This window comes from Meleagris gallopavo, chromosome 4 (genome assembly GCF_905368555.1).
Source record: "Meleagris gallopavo chromosome 4, MGAL_WU_HG_1.1, whole genome shotgun sequence".
Lineage (NCBI taxonomy): Eukaryota > Metazoa > Chordata > Aves > Galliformes > Phasianidae > Meleagris > Meleagris gallopavo.
Genome location: NC_139407.1, coordinates 29,395,868 through 29,418,901, shown reverse-complemented (window position 1 = coordinate 29,418,901; position 23,034 = coordinate 29,395,868). Strand labels below are relative to the sequence as shown.

The 23,034-nt window shown below is 43.3% G+C and overlaps 1 protein-coding gene across 3 annotated transcripts; it reads right to left on the bottom strand.

The window, feature by feature from the left end:
* Nucleotides 1-12,787: 12,787 nt before the first annotated feature.
* On the bottom strand, nucleotides 12,788-22,096 carry ERI1 (exoribonuclease 1). Of its 3 annotated transcripts, none has more exons than XM_085222642.1 (7): nucleotides 21,945-22,096; nucleotides 21,177-21,352; nucleotides 19,401-19,611; nucleotides 18,578-18,661; nucleotides 17,828-17,937; nucleotides 15,932-16,046; nucleotides 12,788-14,163 (listed from the first exon to the last, which is right to left on the bottom strand). In XM_085222642.1, exons 1-7 carry the CDS (start codon nucleotides 21,987-21,989, stop codon nucleotides 13,921-13,923), a joined length of 984 nt encoding a protein of 327 aa, XP_085078768.1. In that variant the 5' UTR covers nucleotides 21,990-22,096; the 3' UTR covers nucleotides 12,788-13,920. The 3 variants fall into 3 exon arrangements, with proteins under 3 accessions (XP_085078768.1, XP_085078769.1, XP_031408908.1); XM_085222643.1 differs by lacking the exon at nucleotides 21,945-22,096 and adding an exon at nucleotides 21,584-21,606; XM_031553048.2 differs by lacking the exon at nucleotides 21,945-22,096 and adding an exon at nucleotides 21,444-21,562.
* Between the last annotated feature and the right edge of the window lie 938 nt (nucleotides 22,097-23,034).

Below are 23,034 nucleotides of genomic sequence, written 5' to 3'. Positions count from 1 at the left end.
CCACAACTGGCTCCTACAGCAGAAAAAGCAGCTCTCAATTTCACTATATTACTAGGAAATGAAATTATGTCATTGTATTCACCAAAAAGTCCTCCCCAGGTTTCAGTATGACCAGGAATGGGAGGAAGATGCTGCTCAAGTTTCATCTCCTCATGGAAGTGCTTGGCATTCAGTTAAAGGGCAGAGCATGGCATAGTTAAATGAAGCCAGGCTGCCTTCAGGACCAAATGCATCTGTCTGCTGAGCCTACTGGGCTTCATGGAGGCTGATGTCCCTGAAGATTGCTCTTGAGGCCATTCTCTTTCTTTCCAGGAGGTAACCTCCAGTGAAAGCCTATCTGTCAGGTGGGTTCCCAGCATTATTTGCTCCATGCAGGAGGATGTGAGGCAGGATGGACATTTCTCATCCATAGAGCAAACAACTCTGCCTAACACATTCTCTGGAGGAAAGGTGGAAAAAAAAACTGTCTTATGCCCTGATCAGAAGCCAGACAACAGCTCCCAGTCAGATCTACTGTCATAAAACTGCAAAATAACCTTGTGGCTGAACCCCATTCCTTCAAAATTAATTTAGTAAAGCACATGCAACTCCAGTCAGAAGGTCCATGGGAAACACCCCTAAAGACAGGCATAAAGTTCTGACAAATTGCTTCTATGGTATGTTAAGAACACCTTCCTTGGATGATCATGAATGGACAATCACTGCTGTGACATTTTGTAATGCAGCTGTTTCCCCAGATGTCTGGACTCTGCAGACAGTCACCTGCACCCCAGTTCTCAGGGCAACCTTAATATTCTGTCTCCAGAGAGCTGGCTTTGAGCTGCAATATAGCTCACAATCAAGGGGTACTGGGTAGTTTCTTCCTTCATCTCCACAATGTAGCTCAGTCCCAAGACGTGAAACCCAAACACTTGAACTGATCTTGTGTTTGCTCTTGAGGGAGGCTTTTAACTGAAAAGAAGGCTTGGCACAGAAAAAAGGAAAAAGAAAAAAAAAAAAAAGACTCTATAGGAACTGCACCAAAGTTAGAGACTTTCTTGACTCACAGCACTGGCAGAGACTCCCAAACTAGATTTCAGAGTTGGACCCAGTCCCTGGAGACCTTAAAGTCTCAGTGAGATTTGTCTGGAAAGGCTCTGCTGGGCTGTGAGCCTGCTCATTGCTAAGCAGGGCAGGGTTATTACTGCTTAGTGGCTCTAAATATTTTCTCTGTTTAGAGCAGTCATATTTTCTCCATCTGTCACAAGAGCCTTTCCTCTGCTATTAACCCTTACACCAGACACAGTTGAGAATTCACAGGATATCTGTCCTCCTGCTTGATGTGAATCCCTCTTTTCTTGGTTTCTCCCAGGAGGAATCAGAATAATAAAGGTTGGAAAAGATCTCTAAGATCATCTTGTCCAACCATCCAGCTACCACCAATATTGCCCATTAAAACTAGAGAGAAGACAGCCCACCTTCTTCCTCCATTGCATGAGCTTGCAAGACAAAGTCCTTCCTCTGAGATAACTCTAACAGAACCTGCAGGCCCTGAAGAGAAGTCAGGGACAGTGGCAGCCCTCCTAACTCCTGGCAGCACACACCCTACAACAAAGGGATTGCCAATGCTCCTACACACAGCAGTGAAAAGAAGTGGCAAACTGGCTACCCACTGAGGGTAGCAGGCAAGCCCTTTGAGCTAGCCCAGGGAACATCAGAGGTTTTTTTGGATGAAAGATGTAAGCAGATTGAGGGGTAAGGAAAGGGAAACAGACAACACAGTCTTTTGTGGGAATGGCTTCGGTGGCAGAATGCCAACAGAATGATAAAGAAATAGGAGGCAGAGAAGAGGGAACCTTGGTTGCCTGCTCAAGGCTACCAGGGGATAGCATGACAGGGAAAGATCAGTTCTACAGTGTTCTAAGACCCAGCACCTCTTCTCTGCATCTGCTCTTGCAGTAAGATGTGCATGCAGGCCAGGGAAACTAGAATTCAGCCCAGTCCATGTCAATGGACCCAAACATTAATACAGAAGAATGCTGGGAAGCAAAGGCATGCACAAGATATTAAGGCCACAGTGGACATTTTGATGATGATTACCAGGTTTTAAGCCTGTTGGCAATGTTTCCAGACACGCAATTTTCCCGTGAAGTCATCTGATAGACCTGCACTGGAGCCAGAATCTCACCATCTTCCATATAGGGAATCAAACCTTGTGTGACTCCTTTTCCCTCCCTACGCCTTCATTCCTAAATCCTGTTTAAAAATAGGATGTTTCTGAGTTCAGCCTGCCCTAGTGAAAACCATAGGAACCGTTGCTATCCAAAACAGTGTTGACATCAGTTGTGTACACTGAAAGACTGCAAAACTGGAGTGCAGAGACTTGGTGACCTCAGGAGGGGTAAAAATGGCTGCAAAATTAATTCTTCACCATTCAAAAGTTTTGCTTCCTCAGCTGGTGCCTGGCAAAGGAAAAAAACACTTTTTAATTAATCAGCCCCCAAAGTCACTAGGTATATTAGGAGCTTGTTACTGCAGTTCTGACATCTTTGATTTTTTTCATTTTATTTTTTGTTATAGGAGCATACTGCATTTCATTCTAAAAACATCATCACCATGCAAAAGAGCAAAAGACAGCAGCGTTTGATTGGATCCCTGTATGTTTGGCTTACGTGCACTTCAGGAGAAAGAGAAGTATGCAAACATGGGCACAAAGCCAGCACTTGCAAAATTCATGAGAAAAATGACAGTGTCTGCGTCTAAAAAAGCAGTGGCTCAGATGCATTTGCAATTACATGGCCAACAAACAGAAGATAGAAGCATTCAGGATGGCCACTTGCGCATAACCATCTTTCTGTTCTCCCTCTGGAGGCATTGGGGACATCAGTCTGGACAGTTTCTCTGCCTCTGATGCTGTAAGAGCAGATCAGGACAGATGAATAAATTATCTGAAGTCTATCTGTCAGACAGATCCACTTGATGGTGGATCCTATGAAAGAAAGAAGTCTACAGGAAGGAAGGACTTGGTGTAGTAGGCTTTCCGTCTTCTCCAATGAAAAAATGAAGGCTAAGAATGCCAGTGGAGGGAGACCTTCTCTTAGGACTTCACACTCCACCTGATTTGGTGTAGGCCATTGGTGGTGAGAGTCTGGCAGAATGGGTGCTCTCACTCTCAACTCGTGATGAATCAAGCAAAGCAGCTTTGCTGCCTTCCTGCCCAAAGACCTCTTCTACGTTCACAGAATCATAGAATCATTAAGGTTGGAAAAGACCTCTAAGATCATCCAGTTCAACTCCAACCCATCCCCACCATGCTCACTGACCAAGTCCCTCAGTGCCACATCTCCTCAATTCTTGAACACCTCCAGGGACGGTGACTGCACCATCTCCCTGGACAGCCTGTGCCATTGCATCACCACTTTTTCTGAGAAGAAATGTTTCCTAACACCCAACGTGAACCTCCCCTGTTGCAGCTTGAGACCATTCTCTCTCATCATATTGAGAGGGAGAGCGAGCAGAACACAGACCACCACTGTGTTCTGAGAAGGTCGTGTTAAACAGAATGCAGAACAAGAGCAACTGACCAGGAACTGGGAGGCCAACCAAAATGAGAAACACTCTCCCCAGTCCTTAAAAACATACACATCCCTAAAGCCTTGCAATATGTGGCAACAGAAATAAATGAAATTATGTCTGGTTTAAGTTTTCTCTTCAACGACAGACAACTCAACAACTTAAAGCCCTTTGAGGTAGACCAGAGAACCTCAAAGAGTTTTGTCAACAATTCAAAATTTCCCTCTTGGATGCTATTTTTTGCTGAGAGCAACCCTTAAACTAGATGTGTTTCCAGCAGGGAAGTAGAAACTAGTGCAGCTGGCTTCAACAACGGACAATGTGAAAATGCCAATAATGGTCTAAGTATTGGAAGCTATTTTCCAGATGTAACAATGTGCAGATGCAGAGGTATCCATATTTCCATTATCCATATCCCCCCTGCTAGCTGTACGTGCTTCTCCACAAAAGATTGCCTAAACTCACCTGGCCAACATTTTGATCTAGTTACAGCTAGCAAAATGACATCTAAAAACATTCTCTGCGAGATGGAGAGTCTCATCTTGAGGAAGGTCATTGCAAAATACAAACAGTAGTGAACAGAGAACGCTCTCTTGAGCACGTGGAAATCTATCCTCAGCTGATTCTTATAAAGTAAACAATCTACAGCACAAAGCCTCTGCAGGACCAGTACATCTCAGGGACAGCAAATACCTGAAAATTGGAATAACATGGTGAGTAAACATGACTTTGACACCTTCTTATATCCTCATAGCTAGACATCAAAAGATTTTCTATATATGAATAAATCAAGAATTCACTGTTTCAATAGTCCCCAGACAGATCAAGAACCTGTTATACCAAACATTGACAAGTTTAGAAAAGAACCTGGGGCTGGGGAAAACAAACAAACAAACACAAAAACACACACACAAAAAAACCCAAACCAACCTAACCTTGCTACTTTTTTTTTAGGAGCTTCAGTAATGGCTGAAAGTTAAAACTGCTTGAGCATCTCAAGTAATGCGTCTGGCTATGCATACCCTCCTGCTTTTTTGAAGGGATGGCTTTCAGCATTGGCCATTACTTGGTAGGTGTTTGTCCCTTTCATCCTTGCCTGCTGGAATTACCTTAGAAATGGCTCTTGGGATCACTTTGAACCCTTAAAAGAGGGCTGGTTACGGGCACTAAGCAAATCTGCAAAGTTCAATGCCTTGCCTTGACCCTTCCATCAGTAGTTCTCTCTGAGCACGTTCAGACTCTCCCTGCCTGACGTGACATTTTTGCAGGTGTAAAGATCTCAGGAGCACCTTGAGTAACTAATGGGAGCAGCACTATTTCCCCACACCCTGCCTCTCCCCTGCAGTCATGGCTCAAGAGAAAGGCATGTATCTGTCCATCGCATGTACACCATGTCTAAAAGAAACCAACCTGTCCAAGGGTTATTCCTGCTGTGCTGCTAAGGAGTGTGGTTTTTTGCCAACTTATTATTTTCTGGGCTTATTTACGTGTAATTTCTGCTTGACTCACTCTGTTTTTTTTTTTTTTTTTTTTTTTTGACATCTTTCTGAAGATCCACAAAGAAACTGGAATGAGACCTATGGCTTTGTGGAGAGAGGGTGCCCTGTAGCCATCAGAAAAGGCAGAGAGAAAATGTGTGACACACAGAAATCTTGGGAGGTTTCAAGGTCCAAGAAGTGTTTGATAACCAAGCTCTCTGCACCCTGAATGAAAACCACCACCAATAATAGGATAGTGTTGGGGGAAAACGTGTGCTGTAATGCTGGGATTTGGGAAAGTGACTCAGGTGATTGCATCCCCTCAGCTCTATTTGCAGTCTCTTCTAGAATAACATCGGCTACTTTACAGTTCTCCCCAGATTTGTTCCCCATGTGGCAGGGAAATGAGGGTTGGTGTGCCATTATGCTGTCACACAAGGTCAGAGCCACCTGTGAAATAGTGCCGGCCTCAGGCCAAACACGGAGACAAAGCCACAATAGCACTAGCTGCTAAACCCAGAAAGCCTTTGACTGCAGCATTATTACCTAAATTTAAGGGTAGCAGGTCTGACTGAATTATTCATTGCAAGCGAACTCTCTGGCAAACCTTCTCCATGCTAGCTGTTAGCAGACTGTGGGCAAACTGCCTTTCTGTTTACAGAACTGTTCATGCCAAGCACAGCACAGCCCAGGAGCTGTCTGCCCGCCCTTTGCTTCCACAAGTCCCCGCTCTGGAGCTGTGCTGTGTCCCAAGGCAGCGTGGTACCCACAAAGCAGTGCAGCCCGGGGAGGAAGATTCTGCCTGTGAATTGTGTGGGTAGATTCCACTGCCCTTTTTATTGTGGATGCTTATGCATGTCTTTGCTTCAATCCATTTTCCACTCTCTTGTTTTCCACTGGCAGGTTATCCTCTTTCCCCCGTGGGATTTTTGCCTGTCTGGGGCAGCAGACTGGAGACAGTGCTGAGCCCACTGTTAGATGAATTCTCCTACCATTGCTCTTCTATTCACAGTGCTCCATTCCTTTCTGTCTTCAACAATCTTACAACCATTTCCAAGTCTCTTGGAAAAAAGGTGTATTCTTGCACCTCCCCTTCCCCCAGCCCCCCATCTTTTGTTGGCATCTTTCTTTTTGCAGTGGGCCGACAGGTTTTTCGCAGCCCCATTCACCTACACTCAGCTATGGCAGTACCCTGCAAGGCCGGGTTCAGTGGCCAGCTGTGAATCTGCTCAAGAATAAAAGTCAAAGGCTAAGTACCCTAATCTGCCATTGAAGGCCTTGGTAAGTGATTTGTCACAAAGATCAACTCCTTTACCACCCCTATGCAAACAGGAAGCATAGCAGAATGTGATCTCCTCAACAATGCTATAGCAGCTGTCGCTATTCTTTTTCACGTAAGGGCAGAAAAAGAAATAAAATAACGCCGAAGAAACAAACTTACATCTAAAGTGAGATCTAGCTGTCTTCCTCCCATGCTTTTTAGGAAGGCTAGTGAGTGAGCAAACCTGAATAACGGCCTCATTGCCAAAGTCTTTTGCTAGATAATGCCTAGGCTTCACTATTCCAATCCTCCTCCTGGCTACTTAAAATCCTCATCTCTCTTGCAGAGAACTTTTGGAAGCCAGCATGCTGCACTGGTGAACAGCACAGCCTCTTCCTTGTAGCTAAGCTATATTAAGAGGCAGCAAAGGCCAATGGGAAAAGTGCTTGAGGAAGCACTTGTCTCTTGCACTTCATCTGCGTGGGGAGGGGGCTGGCTCTAGGGACATCATTCCAGTGCCCACACACAGCTCTGAGCACTGGTACTACTGGAGATACCTCAGGTCTCCAGTCTGGCCTCCAGCTGTTGCTTCAGAAGGCAGGACTCCTGCAGGCCCCACGTGGGATGTGCAAGCTTTGAGGAGACAGCTGATACCAGGCACCAGACAGCTATGTTTAGATAACTAAATCTTTCCTATAGCGAGCCCTACAGGTCTAATGCTGAAAATAGGGTGAGTTGTGTTGTTTGTGCCAAGTTCTTGAGGTAGGAAGAAATAAAGTGGAATTGGAGACAGGACTGGAGCCAAAACAAGCAATCTATGGTAAACTCAGCAAGCAGGAACCATTTCTAATCAAGGTGCATCTCTGTTTCATTGAAAAATTACCTCCTAGTTGTTTTAATTTGCTCACTAAAGTCTGCCCCAAAATACACACTTCATCATGTTTCCTTGAGATATTCTGTAGACTATGTCTGGAAAGATTCACAGACTCCTTTTCCATCCCAAGACCTGCCATTTGAGGTTGCAGCCTGTGAAGTGGATCACCAAGCCTGTTCTGTAGTGAGACACCACAGACCCCTGCCTAGACTCCTTTGAGCTTGCCCTTGTATTTGTAGAACCTGGAAGGATGGCTCTAGCACAGCCAGACTGCCCTCCACGCTAGCTGAGCTCCAAACAGACCAGCAGATCGCTGGTGTTTTAGCAGTGTGGTAAGTGGCCAAAACAAAACCCAATAGCATTTATCAGCAGAGAATTCTGGTGAGATATTCTAGTGAATTGCTGAAGCCACTGACAGCTCTCAGCTCCCAGGAGGCATTCAAAGTAAGACTGCTTGTCACAGAAAACCAGAGTAGAGAACAGCATCAGATATTGCTTTTAAAGTGGCAAAATGAAGCCACAACCAAAAGAGAAGAGACAGCTGGAGAAGATGACTTGAAAATGTTACATTTCCCTTAAGACATTGAACAAAGAAGCAACACTTTGCACTCCATAACTGCCTAAGCACCAATATAACTTTGCAGCAACAACTGTAGCAAAGAAGAAGGTAAGACTACAGAAATAAAGTGTTTTTTCTCTAGAAACATACAAACAAATCTCTCACATACTTATATTTACATACCTATTATCACAATACTATGACATGCCTTCACATGGTTAGTCCAGAGGACAAGCCCCAGGGGCCCATGCTCTTGTCTGGATTGCTTACTCCTGTCATCCTTGACTTTCAGGTATTTAAACTTGAACGTGGTTTGGATTTACTTTGTGTAACCATAGGAGCGGCAATCATTAGGATCTTTTGTCTTTCCATCTTGTCCTCTCTTTAAGATATACTCACCATCTTTATTCTTCTTATCTCAGTGGCTAATGTCTTCACTCCTAATCCCATTCATTCCATTCCTAGTTTTGAACCACTACCTTTTCATACCTTGAAACTTCAATTTATGTCTTGTTTTAAGACTATCTTGTTCGTTCTGTGTAAGTATTCTAAGGAGCAAACACAGATGTGCTGCGATTTTGATTACCTGCTAAAACACCACCTCCATGTTAAAAGCTGCGCCACTGCTGGGATTATCCCACAAAAGCAGCCAGAGAGACTGAGCTGAGTCCTCCACGTCTTCTCTGAACCACACTCAGATGCTAACTGGTTGTTTTCCTCTGCACACAGTTTTCACACCAACATCTTGCTCCCAGCTCAGCCCATGTTTGCCATATGCTGGTGTATTGTCAGAAAAAAAAAGGCACTGAACCTTCTCAGGCATTCCTCTTCCCCTCACTTCACTATCAAAACATCTTCATCCCTTCCATATTTCTTTATTTCCAGTGGTGGCATCAACCCCAGAGATGTGCACATGATGGCAATCAGGAATGATAGCGCCATTAAACCACACAAGTTGCTATAATTTTTTGCCATGACTGTGAAGGAAGATAAGGGATTCTCCATTTATTTATACTGTCATTGCCATTGTTGGCATCTCCTTGTGCATCTGCAGCCTGTGGAAACCATATCACTGTGCTGGAGAAGGCAACGACTGCTAATCTGATAAGGTTCTGTAAGACCTGCTCATAACAGCACAGACGAGTTCAGCACACAGTACAGCTGCTTCCAGACATGGGTCGTTAGAAAATCCATCCAGGCAGGGTCAGGAAAGGGCTGCTCCCATGTGAGCAAAACAAATAGGAATCTGTAAATTGTGAGCCTATAAATTCCAGAGAAATCTCCCCCAAACAGCGCACTGGAAGAGTTGAAGAAGGGTCTGGAGGAGTAACATGCCAGCGTGGCCCTGCAGATTAACAAGGGGAAACAAAGCAATGTGCAGCTGAGAGAAAACACTCCTCAAGGCCTCAGGCTCTGCAGGCACCAAAGTGCCCCAGGACACAGCACCAGGCTGCTGTGTTTCTCATTTAGCATTCCCAGCCCCCTGCCTACAGGGCTGACAGGTGCACTGACTTGATCCACGGATTGTTTCAGTAGGCCCATCTCTCTGTCAATATTGAGAAATGGAGTTCTCTGAAGGGAAAAGCTGGTCTGACAGCTTTCTGTGGCCAAAAATACATGGAAAATTGTTTGTTAACTAAGTTATAGCTGCTATAACACTCTGTTTATTCACGAGGCCTGTTCTCAAAGTCCGCCATCTACATGAAACACTCAGGTGCCACAGAGAGGTATGGGCACACACCAGGCCCACCCTGCCCAGGTCAGCTGGGATGTATCACTTCTCCCTTCTTTTTAGGTCTCTGCCACCTTACTCCGCATCTGCATGAATATAAAGGGCTACAAAGATGGTGGTGTCTGCAGGGAAAGATGTATGAGGAGTGGCAGGTGCTGATCTTTGCTCTCTGGTGCAGAAACAGGACCCGAAGGAACAGCATGGAGTTGTGCCAGGGGAGGGCCAGGTTGGGTGTAAGGAAGAAGTTCTTCACCAAAGGGCAGTGGGAATGGAACAGGCTGCCCAGGGCAGCGGGCACAGCACTGAGCTGCCAGAGGACGAAGAGTGTTTGGGCAACATTCTCAGAGGGTTTGGGTTTTGAGTGTTGCTGCATGAAACCGGGGGTTGGACTCAATGGTCCTTGTAGGTCCATTCCAACATGGAATGTTCTATGAGTCTACGATTCCAAATTAATCGCAGACATCCAAGTGTAAGAAAGGGAGGAACACTGAGTCTCAAAATTACATGAAAATAACATATAAAATGCCCTTATATCCCATATACAGTTCAGTTACTCACCAACTTAAATAATGAATTATTATAAAATAAAGGGACATTGCACAGCAGGGAGACCTCCAAATCGTACTGAATGCAGCCATGAATTAAAACAAGCAGGGTCAAGTTTTGCTCAGCACTGAGCTGTAAAGATGTATCACACTGCATGGCCATCCCTGGACTGAACACAAGCACCGATGAAGCAATTCCTGCTTACTGAGAAACCCCTGGCTCTCACAGGTCCATCTGACTTTATATGCACTCAAATCAACAGTTAAAACAAGGAACACAAAACAGGTCAGAATCACCTACCAATGCAAAATCATTATTACCATTCACTTCAGTTAGCAACAAAAATGATTAGGAAGAACTTAGGATAGTTTCAAAAACACACTATGCATTTGCAAACAGCATGACAAGATTTACAAATAATACGTGCAGTCATGACCACATTTTCCTTCACACTTCAGACTAAGCAAAGTTGGGGCATTTGTGAAAGGTTGACACGAAAGAGCAGAGCCCAGTGAAGCAAAATTCCCTTTGCTCATCTTATTCCCATCTCCAAGTACAGCTGCATAGTTTAGAAGACTCTCTGACTAGGAAGCTGGCATCAGTCATGTCACAAATATTGCATAAAGAGATCCTCACTTGTAGCAATTAATACAATATGCAACCACATCCTGTGCAAGATAACTCATTTTGACAAGGGGATTCCTTCAAATGCCTCCTGTTCGGAAAGGGATGTTCTGCAGCTGCTCAGCAATCCATGCTGATGCTTTCACAGGGCAACGCAGCAGACAAGAGCTCAAGGAAAAGACAGGACAGGCCTGCAGGGAAGCACCAGGAGTTCTCGGAGGGAGTGAGAGCAGCAGCTCAAGCTGAGCTGGAGCTTTCATCTGGTTGCACTGCGGGGAACAGCCCCCTGCTCTCTGCTGTGTTCATTTGCAACAAGATGTGGAAACACCATTGGCACCTTCCTATGAGAAAAGCACCAGTTGCTGTGGACAAGTGGCTGGCTCTGTCATGTCCCTGTAGCCACACTTTGTTGGAAGGTTCAGGGGAGGTTACAGATCATGTGGTCTCTTCCTCTACATGCAGCTAGCAACGTTTACCTAGACTGCATCGATTGGACAGACAGAGGTTATTACTCTTTAACCTTTCTGAGAAATCTTCTTCCCCCTCTAAAACAGCCCAACAAATTCTGTAAATCCTGCTCACATTCATGTAAACACATATTAAGAAATCTAATTGAAAGTGTGCTCGTGTTGAAATGCCCGTGGCTGCTGTTTAGGGAAGTTTGCTGCTCTGTAGTAGCAGCAGAGTTGTTGCTCAAGAGCAGCTCCTGAAACGTGAAATGAAGAAACTAACAAACAAACAAGACCTCATGCTACTATCAGCAGGATAATGCCTGCATCTTTTTCCCCCCTCTGCATAAAGTCGAGATTGTTTCTTACATAGTTATCAATGAATTTTTCAGGGTGGGAGGACTCCTATAATAGACAGAAGCATTTGCTTCAGCAAAGATGCACCCAGCATAGTTCTCCTTTGGACAAACAAATAAAACCTAAAAACTTGTAGAAGTGTTTGCCCGCATCATATCACCATTAAAATCACTGTACCTCTCTCTGTTACTATATTTGTTATTATTTACTCAAGCCATAGGATCACAGAATATGCCAAGCTGGAAGGAATGCAGTATTACACCAGAGAGGCCTGACTGAGACTCAGGTCCCCACACTGAGGAAATCATGTTTTACAGAATGAAATCAGTACTGTACGTTTTAAAAGATACCAACTTATTAAAATAACATTGTTTCCATTTCAAGTAAATAAACAAACTTAATTTCATCTTAAAAAAGTCACAGAGTCAAGTATTCTATGATTCTGTGGAAATAATTACATTTAAAGTCTGATTAGCCCAATAAAGTGTCTGGAATGACTGATTTCTGCAACCTCCTGATAAAAAGCTACTCCAGCAGTAAACAGAAAACCACCATTGATATTTAACCCTTATCTCAACATATCATTTTGAAGTTATTTTACAAAAATAAATGACTCTGTACCTAAATGATGTATAATTACAACAGTTATTCACTTTTAAAACCTAAGCGATAATTTGTAAAAATCACTTTTTCTTTGGGCTGCGAGCCTGGTTACAGACCTGTAGATAAGATCAGTGACGAAGTCTACGACACTGACAGAATCCTGAAGGGAAATTTGCTGAGCTGGACTCTGTTTTATCATAAAAACCTTCACCATGGCAATTCAGAGACAAAAGAAGTTATCATAGCATTCTCTCTTCTGGAATCATGTGAAGAACCAGCTCTATGGTGAAGAGCAAACAGATAATTAACAATTTGTACAAAATACAGGATGACAGTTAAGTGGTACTGTAAGAGTAAGCATATCAGAGTTCTACCTTAATGAAAATACATTTAGTGTTACTGCAGGGAAAAAAAAAAATGTAAATTTTGATAACAGGCAATAAGTAGAACAAATATTTAATGTCAGAATAAAACAAACATCATTTTATAGCAGCTGTCTCCATGGTGCTTGTGTGTCTGACTGGAAAGAAAACTGCTTTCTTCCTACAAATGAAACAGTGGAGACTCGTTCGGTATTTCACTCTCTTGTAAGAATTTAAAATAAAGTCTCCAGGTGCTGCTGAACCAATTCAGAAGTGGTGCTAAGAGGAGTTTGGTGAGACTCGTTGTGAGCGTTCTTAACAAAAGTACTTCTGCATTACCAGTTTTGTTTCCTGAATGTTAAGTGGCAGAAATAACGAATGAAGTCATGATACAGGGATACTAAACTCTTTTTTATTATTATTAAGAGCAATCAAAATACATCACTTAGTAAGGGTCCTCTGAGAAAAGTAAATGAACACTTTGGTCACATTTGACCAAAGAGGAAAGCAGAAGTTGTTATTAGATGTGGCCTTCTCTGGTAGCATCTACATTCATCTTCCAAGACTAGATTTTCAGATAAAGGCATAGTTTCATGGTAACAGAGGTAGGAGAAGGTACCAAAAATAGTCAAGCAAGTCTCTGAAGTATCTAAAACAAAACAAGCTTCTATTTCCTAACAACATGTAACACAGAATTTTGAAATTTTTGTTTCACTTTTAAGTCAAAATAGCTGACAAATGTCTAAATAGGCTGTCCCACTTGAGTGCAGCAGGCATAGGAGATATGATCCTCAAAGTTCAGTCCCAAAGCAACTCTCCTTTTTAAATACAAGTTAAAAAACTTACTATCATGGTGTGGGAATGAAATTTTTATTCAATACGCAGTTATTTTAATTTGATGGGGACACAGAAAAGCATATCCTTAAATTTAAAATAAAAATAACAACTGCAGTATCAATTTACTGCTCTAGGACCAACGAACATGCTTCTATTTCTCTTAGATTTGTTAAAAAAAGAAATACATTTATCAGCAGGAACCCCAGTGAGAATGCCTTACCAGGAGAGGCCAGCCCAGACAATCTGCATTTCAGTTCTTCCAACAGCATCTAGTTTGTATGCAATGAAGAATCAGGTGCTAGATATCACTATAGTATGGAATAATGAATAAATACCACCCACAGGCTGGTGAGGAACAGTAGCGCGCAGGCCTAGCCAACCTATGCATATGTATAAATTACTCGTCCTTAAAAAATTACCACTTTGCCTGGATTCCATATGTCAATCTTACTGCTAGAAAAGGTGCAAACAACAAGACCATCAGTACATATTCAAAAGAAAGATGTAAAACAAGGTTTAAAGAGCAAAAAGCTTCCACGCTCCTCTATATTTCATCAGAGACTGATGGTTAAGGTGCTTTCAGATTCTGCACTGCAGACAGGTTTGCAGAGCTGGCCATTTGATAAGCTGTTCACAGTTTGTAGTGGGTATCTGCAGGGGGTTCCTAGAGCTGAACCCCTGAGCTGTTAGTTTCTGTAGCGGGGCATCTGTGGAGCTGGGGCTCCCTCTAAGGGAGCAGAGGAGGAGACTGTCATAAGCTGTCCCGCATGCATTTTCTCATTCACCCGCAGCTGACAGCCATCCTGCAGCATCCTTATAGCAATCCTTGCAATGTTTTTAGAGTCATCGAGTCCACTGTGAGGTCTCCCATCATAGCTCATGCCCAGTTTTTCAAGCATGATCATCAGCTTGGTCTGGTTCCTGGGAACCTGATGGAAAAAATGAACCACATTTAAGAATTAGGTTCTATAATGCACTGCAATATAAACAGATGCAGATTTTAAGTACCACATGCTTCTTTCATGTTGCCTGTTGTTGGACCATTAATGCTTCAACTTCAAAGCAACTCGCTGAGGCAGGCATTCATTTTTTTGAGCTTGTCTAGACTCAGGACCATCTCAAGAACCTCTCGCCATCATCAGCTCAACAGGTGCCACCACTGGCAAAGGCAGAGGTCGTGGTCCAGCTATGCTTAACAACCCTTATAAAAAAGGAATTACCGAAGTGGCACAGCAGAGGGAATCAGGTTTTCTTTCTTTTTTCTTTTCAGTGCTAAGGGATTAAGAAGTATCAGGATCCTGATTTTTGCTGGCATCAAGTTTACGAATGTCTCCAAATACCACAGGAAACAGCGGCAACGCCTACAGCTGCCCATGTCTGCGTAGACAAGGAGGCTTAGCTGACTTACCCACGTAGGAAATGCCCAACTTCTCTCCTCATTAACTATTAAATAAACAGTTGTCCTCCACAAAGTCAAAGAAAAACAAAGAGATATAAAAACTTCAGTTTGCACCCCAGTTTGGGGTGGGGGAGAGGGCTGCTGTGTGGAGTCAGGAGTTGGGCTTGATAATCCTTACAGATCCCTTCCAACCTAGGATTATGATTACACGAGCATGGGACATAAACATTTTCAGACCTTGCACAATACTACTACTAGATTTAACAGCTAGGCAGAACAGAGATAACACAGTTAACAAAACCCAGCAACACACAACTCCTGTTGTAACACCCACAAACTGGACAGGGGAGGCACACCTGCAAGTTGTGGGGTACTCCACAGGAAAAGTCACAACAGAGTCTTTATCACTGATTTTGTCTATCAGGATTATTTAGCGAGAAATTCAATTGCAGAACAGCTAAACACAAGCAGTGAACAACTATAAGTTCTGCAAGTGTTGGCATTCAAAACAAAATGCCAAGAATTAAAAGAAACTGATTAATTCCAAGTTATAATCTTCGCTGGCTTTGACAACGTATCACTCCCACTGCTAAACAGAGAAAGAAAAGAGTTTGTCTGGTTTGAATCCCTGGGATTAACAGGATGGTTCTGTGTTCTAATGTGTTTCCAGTAGAAAAAGTCACCTAGAAATAGTGAATATTAGAGGAGTAAACTCAGTAATCATGTCATATTTGCCCACCACAAAGTAAAGATCTTATTAAATGTCTTTTTTTTTTTTTTTTTTTTTTTTTTTTTTTGAGTTAACATTTGATACCACAATCCCTTAAAGAGGAGATTGTCAGCCAGGTTCAAATCACATTGAAACCAATAGTTTTGCTACATTGACTTGCAATTCACTAGAATCTCTAATAACTTATTTTATGGTTATTTGACAGTGCAAGAAAGCAGTGGTAAGTGATAACCTCAGTGCTGAACCAGGTATTATTTTCCTCCTGATAATTTGATGCAACTAGATATGTCCTCATCTTTTCCTGTTCCCATCACCATGGAGACATCCGAGGCAGTGATGTACTACTTGAGAACAGGAAACAATAACTGCAAAATCAATACAGATTCTTTCCAGCTAAGCTAAGCTTTGTTTAAGTGAGATGTGAGCATGAAGAACATTGAAAATTAGGCATCAGGCAATTAGATTAAGTACTATAGTTTCATACGTACACAGGTAAGAATGACAGGTACAAGAAGACGTGTGAGACAAACTACATTTTCCTGCAAGAGAAACAACAATCGATGCATACCTTGTAGAAGTTGCCATACGATTTGCGAATATTGATCCACTTCTTGGCAAACGAAGGGTGTTTGATACGGCTGACACGGCACTGGATATTCAAAAATTTACTCATATCCCAAGACCTTAATTATAGAGAAAAGAAAAAACATCAATAGTGAATAATTGATATACTCTCAATTTTAACTACTGCAAAGCTGAAGCACAAAAAGATGTCTGTCTTTGGTGTCAGTAGGAGGAAAGCAGCTCAGATTAGGAAAAGCTGCCTAGCATGCAGTTTTTTAGTATTACATTGTTAATGATAGAGAAAATAAAAGAAGAAACATTTTTACTATGATGGTTTCAGATCCCCTAAGTTGAAACAAAAAAGTAGCCTGCCAACTTCCCAGCCTACACATCAACTCTAACACAGCCAAAGGCTTGTACACCAGAGGCATAAACAGTTCTTGCAGAGCAAATGACATCTTAAATGTCCCCGATCACTCAGTATGCATCTCTCTCTCTCCTTAACTAATGTTACTGAATCAAGACTGTGCTTAGTTTTAGGAGAGCCAGACCCCACACGCTTCATCCTTCCTTCCTGAAGGGAACCACTACAACAAGTTTACTATAGCTTGAAGCTTATAAAGCCATTTTTTCCTCTCCTGCAGCTGTCTACACAAACACTGCACCTATTTTCTTTGAGGAGCATCACTGAGGGGATTTCCCTGAAGAATTCCAGACATATTTTAAGCCCAACTAAACTAGTATAACTAGTTTTATACCAGTTTTGTCTTCATGCTGTCTCTTTAAAAATCTATTGCTTTCAAAGATACCAACCCAATCACAGGGAAAGTCAGTCAAATAGGATTAGCTGTCAATTATCCAAATAATAGCAATGCAATTCAATCTTTAATTCACTCCTTAGTTTTAAGGTGTACACAGAACTCCATTGTAAAGATCAAGTCTCATGTGACAGCTTTTAAATGGCCTTACTTTTCATACCAGGCACAACCACATTTCAGCCATAAAGGCTCTTCACCAGAAGAGTATGATTTACAGACATTATCCGAACCCTCAGGAATTCTGAAGAAAAAAAAGTCCAGCAGCCAAAATAATTTTCCCACTCGGTAAACTGGATGAATTAAGCGTTTTGTTGTGCTTTAATTCAGCTACTGTGATACTACTGTGACACTACACACTGGAACATGTTGCCCAAGGAGGTTGTGGATGCCCCATCCCTGGAGGCATTCAAGGCCAGGCTGGACGTGGCTCTGGGCAGCCTGGTCTGGTGGTTGGTAACCCTGCACATAGCAGGGGGGTTAAAACTAGATGATTTTTGAGACCCTTTTCAACCCTGGCCATTTTATGATTCTGTGATACTTCTCAAAGTGCCCATGCCATGGACTAGAACATTTCTCTGTGTTTTTACCTGAGAATAGTCTCAGGGAACTATAGTAAGACTCCTCCCCATGCTCTTTTTTTTTTTTAATAAACTCTGGTCTTCTTCCAAGGTTTGTCCCTCTTTCATTCAGCACAGCACTGTGTTTTGCTAACCTATTCAAGTGCTAACATACACAGGATGCGACACAATCACAGCACCACCTTCAGATTCAGGAGAGCACGGGACCTGGTTAGAGCTAAGTGCACTATGAAAACCAGATGGAAACAGAGAATTACAAGAAGTCAAAAGGACAAGAAGCCTACTGAACATCATCTAGTTGCACTCAGAAACTTGGAAAGGAAACTGTGCCATCTAGTGGACTTGAAGCTTCATTTCAAACTGTTCAGCTTTCCTGACTTAAAAGTTTAAAACTGGAATAAAAGCAAAATAGAAATGTGGTAGTCTATCTTTAACAATACTGTTACAAAGATTAAACATCATTTTGAAGCTTTAGAGCATGCTGGAAGTTACATAAGGACATACCCATCTGTCAACATGCAATAGCTGTACTTCGTTCCCAGTTCTCGCTGCCTCATCCAGTCTACAACATTCTGCAGAACTTGAGGAAATGTATCAGCCTTATCAACAATGTCCTAAGAGAACAAGAACAGGAAAAGTGAGGAACATTTATTTTCAGGAAAACACAGTGTGAAGGTAAGAACTATACTGGTATACAGGCACTTGCCAAGTTATTACAGTGCCTTCACAATAACTGGAAGCAGACTATATATTAAAATAAGCAGGAAAGTAGGCAGATTTTTCTAAACTGAAAAAAAAGCATCACAAAACCACCACTAAAAATCCAGACCCCAGATGGTACCTATAAAAGTAACTAGGCTGGTCGCCCACTGAACTTGGATTAAAGTCTTTGAGCTTGTATCTCAGGCTCCCGCTCATGTCACTTGATTGTAAATTACTGTTATCCTAGGACTCCTTAACTCGAGAAGAAAAGTCTCAGAAAAGGAATCACTGCAATTCAAAAGATGCATTCCCACACTAATGCTTACATTTTTACATATTATTAGAAAAGGAACTTTCTTCCCTACAGCTCCTAATTACACCTGGATGACCAACTTAGTAAATTCACTATCAGTTCTGGGGAAGTAGCTGAAAGAGGGGAAAAAACAAGGGCTACAAAAAAATTCTTCCAGAATTACAAAACAAGTCTGAAAACATCAACACCACATCTCATTTTCCTCAATTTTTCCCTAAATAAAAACAAGCACAAATTACCTGAGTGATCCCTGTCAGACCAACACAAAATTCAGAAAGCTTGGGATTGATCTCTGGCTTCACATATTGCTGGAATGTATCCTCCTGTGGTAAGAGAATCAGTCAGCAGCATGCTATGGAGCCTGAAAGGCAACTACTTCTGCTTGCCCACAGCTCAAAAGACAATAATTAGTGGCTACAATCTAATGTAGCATCACAGATTACTGGAAATTCTCCAGTTAAAACTTCCAGGTATTTAATTGTACCATTAGTCAGAGGCATCTGCAATTTCAGTGTCTCTCATCATTTCAGTTAGATAGCAGGTGAGTTTCTCCTACAAGCAGGATGTGCGGGCACACAGCACTTAGGACAGCAAATCTCTATGAGATAGTTTTAAAACCAGGCTAGACAGCTGTCGGTCTGTAAGAAGAGAAGACCTAGTTCACTGAGAAGCAGAGATTCTCTGAACTCCCTTCTAGAACTCTGCATTTCTCCTTGCTCTTTGCTTCAGAGGGGACCATGGAACATCTTAATTCTTGTAAACGATAAATCCCTAGAGTCCCAGAAATAGCTTTGTGGATCTAAAAGCAGAGAGAAGAGGGAGAGATTGAGAAAGTTTGCTTGTTATCAGTAGAGAGAGACAACAGCAGGGACAGCTTCTTTCAGACCAGAAAGTTAGCTTTGTTCGTGTGTAAGAGGCACAGAGGACAGGTTTTGGAGAGGGGAGAAACAAAGCTGCAATTTTTAATGAAGTTCAACGTCTATCTAGGAAATAATCTAGACTTTCTGAAGCAAAGAAATTATAACAAAGAACAGCATACTGACTCATTATTAGGTCACTTACTATTTCCAAGGTATGTGTGTTTAATAAGACAACAGGAAACTCAATTATTTCGTGTATAAATTCAGGTGGGTTTCCTTCTTCACATGTTGCTTCAAAGTCAACAATGCAGATGTAGTCATAGTAGCTGTCTCCATTAGCAGGTTCTTTCTGCATCAGCTTCTGCTTCTTATAATAGTTCTTCAGTCTCTTCTTCAGCACATCCTTCACTCCTCTAAAGAGATAAGGAAAGTAACTAGGGTTACACTCTCATTTAATCAATTACTGCACTGTTGTACAACCACAGCTATGCTCAGCATTCAAATGCTTATCATTTATAACCTCATTTTGAGCATTAGCACTTATGAAGACTGAATTCAATATCATACTGTTAACACTCACTTTTCTGTGATAATGTAGAGGCTGCAATATCCCAGACAACTGATGTGCCTAGATAATATCATTATTCTGAGAGAGGCTCAGAAGCACGGTGCAGACGCCCAGTATCTCTGCAGAGTCACCTCCAGTTCAGCAAACCTCAGCAGTCTCTGCTATTGTGCAGCCCAAGTCTTTATAAATTGCTCATTAGTAACATTTGGTCCAGGAAGCAGTACTGCTCCGTTACTTCTCCCTGCGTCCCCTGCCTGAAGAGACTTGCACTTCAGGTATTTCTGTTTCAGTGGCACTGTTAACTCAGAATCCAGCTGGAATGCCCACATTATAAATTTGTGGCAGTTTAGATTTTAAAATTGCACTTGATTAACTTGATTGAAATACCCTACAATTTATTTCAGTTGTCAGAAACACTTCTGGTTTTAGGTCTGACAAGTGAACGTAGTTACTGTTTCTTTTTAACACCAATATTGTAATACTCAAGCACAGGTGCCAGAATTGCTACATGTTGAACCAGAGCTGAACAGACAAACTATTTCTGGAAGTTATTTTTGAAACCATATATTTCAAATGAAACTGCGACTTGTAGCAAGTGATACTGTTAGAAAAGCAGCCCACTGATTTACAAAGAAAAAATGGAACTGGACTATTAAACCTGATTTTGAGAACATCAGCCTCTTCTACAAACACTGAACTGCCTTTTTCATTCCGATTTATTCTTCTGGTTTAATTCAATGATAGTATGACATCTGACAGAGGGAAAAATTACTTTTTGTCCCTAACCAACTTATAAAAGAAGTTGAAAGAGAAGATGCTCTGCCATTGAAATTATCTCAGAGGAAAGGATGGTGTATGGCTATCTGCTCAATTTCCTGCATCAGAGATGATGTGCCATTTGCTTACATGCAAGACTTATTCTGATCAACTTAATTAGTTGAATACAGCGACAAAAACAAACAAACCCAAACTACTCAGTCTAGAAAAATAAAAAACATGTTTCAGAGTTTCTACAACTGAATAATAAAAAAAAGAAGATTCATAACCTTGGAGGAAGTCACAAATACGTCATTTGCTATTTGATTTCTGCTTAAATTTAAGGCAGAATAACTGCTGGATAGCTGTACAAATTATGGTTAAACAGGTTACGTTTGTATCAGATAGTGGTAACTTTCACTTGTTTGCATCACCAGTTGAGACAGCACGTGTTTCTGAAACTACATGAAGCATTACCATACGCATTAATCCTGCAACAAAAGCTCCAGCAACGCTGCACATAAACAAAAAGAGTGAGATGGTACAGCACGCCTCCTTTTCACTTTGTGTTGTGTGTTTAAGCCTTACAATAACCATTCCTTCTGGCTCTATCATGCTCAAAGATAAACCCGAAGGTTCACAGCTCAGCCTAACCTGGTGTCAAGTTTGAACTCCGCAAGTTTATTCCTAAGCTCATCTCTGGTCATTCTGTTGATGCAGCCGTTGGTCATAGCAATTTCTTTGTAAATGGGATCGCTGAAGTCATTCGGATTGGAAGCTGTGTTTTTCTCATTGGTTTCTTGATCGCTGACCCTGCACTGCAGCTTACCCTGCAAGGAAGAAAAGCCTGAAGGTGAAGGCGTGTGCTAGATCGCTAACATTTATGCACAGTTTTGGCGCCCAAATACACTAAAACCTCACACCACATCATGGTTAGACTGCGCGAGTTCTCTTAGGGACGGGAAGTCAACTCAGCATCCAAGCCTGCTTAAAGCACCTCCGGCCTGCACATTTCCACAGAAAAACAAGAGGCAGAAGTCGAAAGGGATGAGAGTACGTGCCCGAAGTTACGTCAAATCTAAGGGACGAAGCCAGATAGGCAGTCGGAGTTCAAGAGAAAAGCTCGTTTCTCGGGTACAAGCTACCAAAACCTTGATGGAAGCGGGAGAGCTCTCTCATCATCTTATTAAGCCCCGTCCACGCTAACTGCTTTCCCCGCGCAGCCGGGCGCACGACACGAGCAGAGCATCACGAGGCCCCGGGAAGGCCCGGCGCCTCCCCCGCCCACCCCGGCCCGGCGCCGGAGACGCTCCGGAGATCCGCTCCGCAGCCGGACGGGGCCGGCAGGGCGAGTAGGGCTCCGGCGGCCCGGGACGGAGCAGACCCGGGGCGGGCGCCGCTCGGCGCATGCCCGGCACTCACCGGCGGGCGGGCGGCCTGCGGGCGGTTCTCCTTCTGCGCCTCCATGGCCGCGGCGCGAACGGCGGCCCGCTGGAGGCGGGGAGAGCGGCTGGCCCGCCTCGGGGCCGGGCTGAACAAACCGCCTCCTCCCGTCGAGCCGTTGGTGCCGGCCGGGGCGGGTCGTGTGCGCCTGCGCCTGCGGGGCTGGAAGGGGTGCGCCCGGAGGGGTGCCGGCTCGCCGGCTGCTCCGGCTACAGACACCGGCAGTACCTCGGGTGTCCTTGGAAGCTGAGATGCCAGCGATAGGGGAGAAGCTCAGGTTACTGAGCATACTGGCACTCACTGCTGCTCTCTGCTCGTGCCGCTCCTCCCTTAATCAGCATTTAACAGCGAAGAACACAAGTAGATTTTATGCTGTTGCTGTTTTAGGAGACAGGAAGAGTTTGGGAAAAAGTGTGTATAGATCTTTGGGACAAATTCCAAATCTGAACAGCGGGTAGGGCACCTAGGTCCCTGTGCAGCAGGAGGATGGCAGGGCAGCATCCCTACATCCCTTTCCTATTTGACCCACTTCAAAGCACACTCGGTAACTCCCAGGGAAACCTAAGCATGGCAGAAGTGAGGCATCAGGCTGATGAGGACAGATGTTAGCCAGACTCTGTGTATAGTCTGTTCCACCCTATAGGAACAAGGACCCTGACGGCACAAAAGACCTTTGCAAACCCTGTCACCTTTCAAGGGGAATCCCGGAGTCACAAGGAGAGCACGCTGGGTGGCATCTTGTCCCCCCACTTCTGACTAAAACCTACAAAAGAGTGTGAAACAGGGAGGAAAATCCACTTCTCCAGCTCCAAAGAAAGCCACCCAGGCAGAAATCCCACCCAGGAGGTTTCTCTGCATTAGCCACCAGTGCAGGTAGCAGCATTTCTTCGGAGCCGCAGCCAGGCTCCACCTCAGGCAGGCCTGGGCACATTCACCCAGGAAGCCAATTGCTCATAAATACCATTTACAGCAACAAACCTACATCCAGAAGCCTGCAGGAAAGCACAGGAACAGTTCCTGGGTGCCCCTTCCTGTGAAAGCTCATTCCAGCACTCTCATGAGTAGCTCC